The 6,571-nt window shown below is 43.2% G+C and overlaps 1 protein-coding gene across 1 annotated transcript; it reads left to right on the forward strand.

Annotated features, from left to right (window-relative positions):
- Positions 1–5,676: 5,676 nt before the first annotated feature.
- On the forward strand, positions 5,677–6,353 carry LOC115256763 (carbonic anhydrase 14-like). The gene is given in 4 exon segments (XM_029855712.2): positions 5,677–5,809; positions 5,863–6,017; positions 6,108–6,220; positions 6,275–6,353. Coding segments are annotated over 4 exon segments (480 nt in total).
- The last annotated feature ends 218 nt before the right edge of the window (positions 6,354–6,571 follow it).

Raw genomic sequence — 6,571 nt, forward strand, 5'->3', positions numbered from 1 at the left:
TCCTTTGCTGCACCTTGTACAGTGTTGGTTGTGAATTCAGGAACACTTTCCTGGATTCAGATTCAACATTTCCAAAGTAGTTCATTTTTTTCCACCACTGTGACTCTTTCCGGATCCCAGTTAAAGGCATGTCCCCTAAGAAGCAGCAGCACTCGGCGACATCAACAGGGAGCTTCTAGCAATAGCAGGCCATGTGATGTGGATTGCCGCAATCTGTTTAGAGTTCCTTGTGCTCCATCCCCGTTAGAGATGCAACGCCTGCTGAGCAACTCGTGTTCTCTGCAACCTGGGAAGCAAGGCAAAGCACAAAGCGACAGACAGTTCACCTCGCTTTTCTAACAACATTATTAAAATTGTAATAAAACGTTTTGTGAATGTGTAAGCATTTTAATACGGCTCTCTTGCATGGAGCTTTGTTGTCGCGTGCTTTCCACTTCTGATTGAATACAAGAGAATGGAAGTTCGTGGGTTTTCAGTGATGCCAGATTTCTTTTCTGAAAACTGCTTTGATTGGCAGCACTGTTTATTCTCGCGTTACTACTTTCATTTTCATCCTTTTACCGTGAAATCTAGCATCGAAAATCTGTACCAACATAACTTTTCAGCGTTCAGCACATTTTAAAAGAATCGCGTGATCCGGTCGACCATCTGGATTCGCGCGCGCATTCGTTGTCTCACCGGAAATGACATCGTTTTGCTGCTACCTTACTTACCCATCGGTGGTGTGGGTTGCCAGACTTCCAACCCTGATGTCTAAAAGTAGAGAGGCAAGTAGTGGCAGGCAATATGATTCAATCCGTGTGTTTGGCTAGATGTCGCAGATAAAGGTGGCACTTGCTACTTTTCTGCTTTCTCGTTTCGAGGTATTCATCCACCATCTGTGGAGGCGAATGATGGTTCACAAAATGTGTGTGTTCTTACAATCTCTGCTTTTATCTGAATGTTCATAGAAAAACCAACACGGTCGGTCGTCACATGAGGGGAGAGATTTTCGTTATCTTCCTGCTTCCTGCTGCGCTGGGGACACATGGATCATGCTTTTGTTAGAGATGAATCGCATGGAAAGGTGGCAGATCCGTACAAGAGCTCAGCTGAAATTACTCTCACTTCGTACAACCACACTGTGTCTACTATACCTACTGGTGTCGTTTGTCGACATGGTGTCATTTTCGCCACCCTTACTTGTCCCGCCACGTCGTCACGGTTGAAGGAAGGCCAAGCAAGAAAAGTGGAATTAATAAATTCAAGTACAAATTATGCTCGAATCAGCAAGTGGTAACAGCTGGAGGTGAATTGAAATTTTAGGGCAGGTCTTGTCGACGGCGGTTGAAGATTGCTTGTGGTACCGAAGGAAGTATATCGTAGAAGAATCGTGGAATGTGGTCATGCTCTAAATGGAATTCTACTTCTACAAGTTTTACTTTACAAACTATAGGAAGATTCTGCCTAGCGCTTGAAACTAGCTATTGAGAACTGTAGTTGGAGGAAATGCCAATGCAGAACCCGTAGCTTCCGGGAAGGTAAGCCCAGTTCTTTGAGATAGTTGGTCGGTATCAGGCCCTGCGAGCCAACCGTAAAAAGCAACAAGCACCGAAAATGCAACAACAATAGAATGCTGTGTTTGTAAATAAATCGATAAAATTATTCGGTTCGAAGTTGAAAATTTATTTCAGTGCATTTGACAACACTGAATCGACATAACGAAGTGGTTCAATGACAGATGCGCCGAACAAGAAGAGACCGACGAAGCAAGCCGAACATCATGCCTCTCATGCCTGCTCGGTTTTGGTCAAGGGGGCGGCATCCTATTTTTTCTCTATGAAGTTTGACAGGTTGGTTTGTGCCTCCTTACGTGGATCATAAATTTATACTCCAGTCAAAATGTTCACCAACACAATCGTGAAAGCGGCATGTTTACCTTTTTACGAGGGATATCGGGTCAAAACGCTTATCACAGATTAGATCTCATGAATGTGTTGAGCATGAAAGAGCGGAATAAATTGATAATTATGAATTTGGGAGTGTCGGTATTTCAATTAAGTTCCGGTAGAGTACTAATTCTTTGTAAAAGGACACACAACAATTCTTTTCGCCAACTTTCTATGCCAAAGTGCGTTTTTCTTCATTTGCCCTCGCTGCTGCTGAGTCAATGTTAGTATTGGTGAGCTCTAGTTGCACATGATAAGCGGCAACAAAATCAGACCACCGTGGCATCCCCGTGGTTTTGGTTTTCTCTTCCTTCTTTAGATGGATGTGGAGATGAACGCTGCCCAAGCCACGACGTCAATATCATCTCAGGAGATCTAAACGGTCAGGTAGGCCAGGAGGAGGAAGAATCTCTCCAAGAGATTCAAGAGAATCTCTCCAAGAGATTCAACAGAATCTCTCCAAGGGATTCAGAAGAATCTCTCCAAGAGTATCAAGAGAATCTCTCCAAGAGATTCAAGAGAATCTCTCCAAGAGATTCAAGAGAATCTCTCCAAGAGATTCAAGAGAATCTCTCCAAGAGATTCAAGAGAATCTCTCCAAGAGATTCAAGAGAATCTCTCCAAGAGATTCAAGAGAATCTCTCCAAGAGATTCAAGAGAATCTCTCCAAGAGATTCAAGAGAATCTCTCCAAGAGATTCAAGAGAATCTCTCCAGGAGATTCAAGAGAATCTCTCCAAGGGATTCAAGAGAATCTCTCCAAGAGATTCAAGAGAATCTCTCCAAGAGATTCAAGAGAATCTCTCCAAGAGATTCAAGAGAATCTCTCCAAGAGATTCAAGAGAATCTCTCCAAGAGATTCAAGAGAATCTCTCCAAGAGATTCAAGAGAATCTCTCCAAGAGATTCAAGAGAATCTCTCCAAGAGATTCAAGAGAATCTCTCCAAGAGATTCAAGAGAATCTCTCCAAGAGATTCAAGAGAATCTCACCAAGAGATTCAAGAGAATCTCTCCAAGAGATTCAAGAGAATCTCTCCAAGGGATTCAAGAGAATCTCTCCAAGGGATTCAAGAGAATCTCTCCAAGAGATTCAAGAGAATCTCTCCAAGAGATTCAAGAGAATCTCTCCAAGAGATTCAAGAGAATCTCTCCAAGAGATTCAAGAGAATCTCTCCAAGAGATTCAAGAGAATCTCTCCAAGAGATTCAAGAGAATCTCTCCAAGAGATTCAAGAGAATCTCTCCAAGAGATTCAAGAAAATCTCTCCAAGAGATTCAAGAGAATCTCTCCAAGAGATTCAAGAGAATCTCTCCAAGAGATTCAAAAGAATCTCTCCAAGAGATTCAAGAGAATCTCTCCAAGAGATTCAAGAGAATCTCTCCAAGAGATTCAAGAGAATCTCTCCAAGAGATTCAAGAGAATCTCTCCGAGAGATTCAAGAGAATCTCTCCGAGAGATTCAAGAGAATCTCTCCGAGAGATTCAAGAGAATCTCTCCGAGAGATTCAAGAGAATCTCTCCGAGAGATTCAAGAGAATCTCTCCGAGAGATTCAAGAGAATCTCTCCGAGAGATTCAAGAGAATCTCTCCGAGAGATTCAAGAGAATCTCTCCGAGAGATTCAAGAGAATCTCTCCGAGAGATTCAAGAGAATCTCTCCGAGAGATTCAAGAGAATCTCTCCGAGAGATTCAAGAGAATCTCTCCGAGAGATTCAAGGGAATCTCTCCGAGAGATTCAAGAGAATCTCTCCGAGAGATTCAAGAGAATCTCTCCGAGAGATTCAAGAGAATCTCTCCGAGAGATTCAAGAGAATCTCTCCGAGAGATTCAAGAGAATCTCTCCGAGAGATTCAAGAGAATCTCTCCGAGAGATTCAAGAGAATCTCTCCGAGAGATTCAAGAGAATCTCTCCGAGAGATTCAAGAGAATCTCTCCGAGAGATTCAAGAGAATCTCTCCGAGAGATTCAAGAGAATCTCTCCGAGAGATTCAAGAGAATCTCTCCGAGAGATTCAAGAGAATCTCTCCGAGAGATTCAAGAGAATCTCTCCGAGAGATTCAAGAGAATCTCTCCGAGAGATTCAAGAGAATCTCTCCGAGAGATTCAAGAGAATCTCTCCGAGAGATTCAAGAGAATCTCTCCGAGAGATTCAAGAGAATCTCTGCGAGAGATTCAAGAGAATCTCTGCGAGAGATTCAAGAGAATCTCTCCGAGAGATTCAAGAGAATCTCTCCGAGAGATTCAAGAGAATCTCTCCGAGAGATTCAAGAGAATCTCTCCGAGAGATTCAAGAGAATCTCTCCGAGAGATTCAAGAGAATCTCTCCGAGAGATTCAAGAGAATCTCTCCGAGAGATTCAAGAGAATCTCTCCGAGAGATTCAAGAGAATCTCTCCGAGAGATTCAAGAGAATCTCTCCGAGAGATTCAAGAGAATCTCTCCGAGAGATTCAAGAGAATCTCTCCGAGAGATTCAAGAGAATCTCTCCGAGAGATTCAAGAGAATCTCTCCGAGAGATTCAAGAGAATCTCTCCGAGAGATTCAAGAGAATCTCTCCGAGAGATTCAAGAGAATCTCTCCGAGAGATTCAAGAGAATCTCTCCGAGAGATTCAAGAGAATCTCTCCGAGAGATTCAAGAGAATCTCTCCAAGAGATTCAAGAAAATCTCTCCAAGAGATTCAAGAGAATCTCTCCAAGTGATTCAAGAGAATCTCTCCAAGAGATTCAAGAGAATCTCTCCAAGTGATTCAAGAGAATCTCTCCAAGAGATTCAAGAGAAACTCTCCAAGAGATTCAAGAGAATCTCTCTGAAAGAATCAAGTGAATCTCTTAAGACTATTCAAGAGAATCTCTCCAAGAGATTCAAGAAAATCTCTCCAAGAGATTCAAGAGAATCTCTCCAAGTGATTCAAAAGAATCTCTCCAAGAGATTCAAGAGAATCTCTCTGAAAGAATCAAGTGAATCTCTTAAGACTATTCAAGGGAATCTCTCCAGGCGATTCAAGAGGAGCTCTCCAGGAGATTTGAGAGAATCTCTCCAAGAAATTCAAGGGAATCTCTTCAAGGGATTCAGGACAATCTATCCAAGAGATTCACGGGAATTAATCCTGGAAATTCATGAGAATCTCTCCGGGGGATTTAAGAGAATCTCTCCAGGAGATTCAAGAGAATCTGTCCAGGAGATTTGAGAAAATCTCTCCAGGAGATTCAAGTGGATCTCTTTGGGAGATTCAAGAGAATTTCTCCAGAAGATTCGAGAACATCGAGAGCCAGTCATCTTATTGCAAAATTTAGATCGTTGAACCACAGTGTTTCGCAAGGATACCAAACTCGAAGAAAAAAATACACGTTCTGCCACAAGGAATGTTAATAACGTGTAATTTAGTGTTTTGTAAGTAAAGGCGATTCCTCAACCCCACTCGGACGTATGTCGTACGTGCGGGTCTGTGCTTAAAGTTGCTAACTTCCGGTAATCCTTTTGGAAACTGCTGTTGGAGCTCCTTTTTCCTAGCTTTACTCCTTGATAATGAAAGCCAGGTACGACGACGTGACGCGCCTTCATATGCCTGGTGTTTTTTCTTCACTCCAAAGAAAAGCAGATTGTAAAACCAAACGCTTATTACCTTTAATTAACCTCTCGGAGGTGGTGCCAACACCGGTCGTTATCCACTAACCTCTCTGTTCTTTTCTGTCTCGCTAAAACTCACAAAAGATTTAATATACGGCGTCAACAAAGAGCTGTACCACACCATGTCTGAGGAGCAGCACAAGGCCCAGGGCATCGTGGGGATCTTACTGATGGTGCAGATTGGCGACACGCCCAACCCAGAGCTGCAGATAATTACCAGCGCCATCAACAAGGTCACCTACAAAGATAAGCACCGCACCGAAACGGTACAAATGTCCTAAGTTAATTGTAACCGGAACATTTGACAGGTTCTTCCACACCGATTCGGCACACCTCGCTGCGGTCGCTGCTACCCAACACCGAGCAGTACATGACGTACGAGGGATCATCCACTCATCCGGGCTACTGGGAGAGCACGGTATAGATCATCTTGAACAAACCGATCTACATCATCAAACAGGAGGTGAGGTTCGATGTCAGACGGCAGTGAAGTCTTGAGAATCTGTCGGCCAAATTATAAAGAAATGCAACATATATGTCTTTGTTTCCACAGTGATATGCCCTGCGGAAACTGATGCAGGGATCGGAACAGACGCCGAAAGACCCACTGGGGAACAATGCGGGTCCATTGCAGGCGTTGATTTCGCCCATACCGAGGCTAATAAGGTAAGTCACATATAATTTCTGACCTTCCTAGAAAATTGAGAAAATTGTTCACAGATTTTCGACAGAATCGCTCGTGAAGATTTGGCAGAATCTCTCCCGAAGATTCGGAAACACACCTCCCGATGATTCGTAAGAATCTCTCCTCCTGGAGACACGTGAATTGCTCTCCCGCAAATTCGTGGGAACCTTAGCCGGATTCCATAGAACTTTTCCCGAGAATAAGGAAAAATCTTTCCCGGACATTCTGGTAAATCTTTCCCGGAGATTCAGGAGAATCCCTCCCAGTCCAAAGAAGGGCTAGTGCGTCAGGCAGATGTTTCTGCATTAGTGGGTAGGGTATATTGAGAAAAG

This window comes from Aedes albopictus, chromosome 1 (assembly GCF_035046485.1).
Source record: "Aedes albopictus strain Foshan chromosome 1, AalbF5, whole genome shotgun sequence".
NCBI classification, from domain to species: Eukaryota; Metazoa; Arthropoda; class Insecta; order Diptera; family Culicidae; genus Aedes; species Aedes albopictus.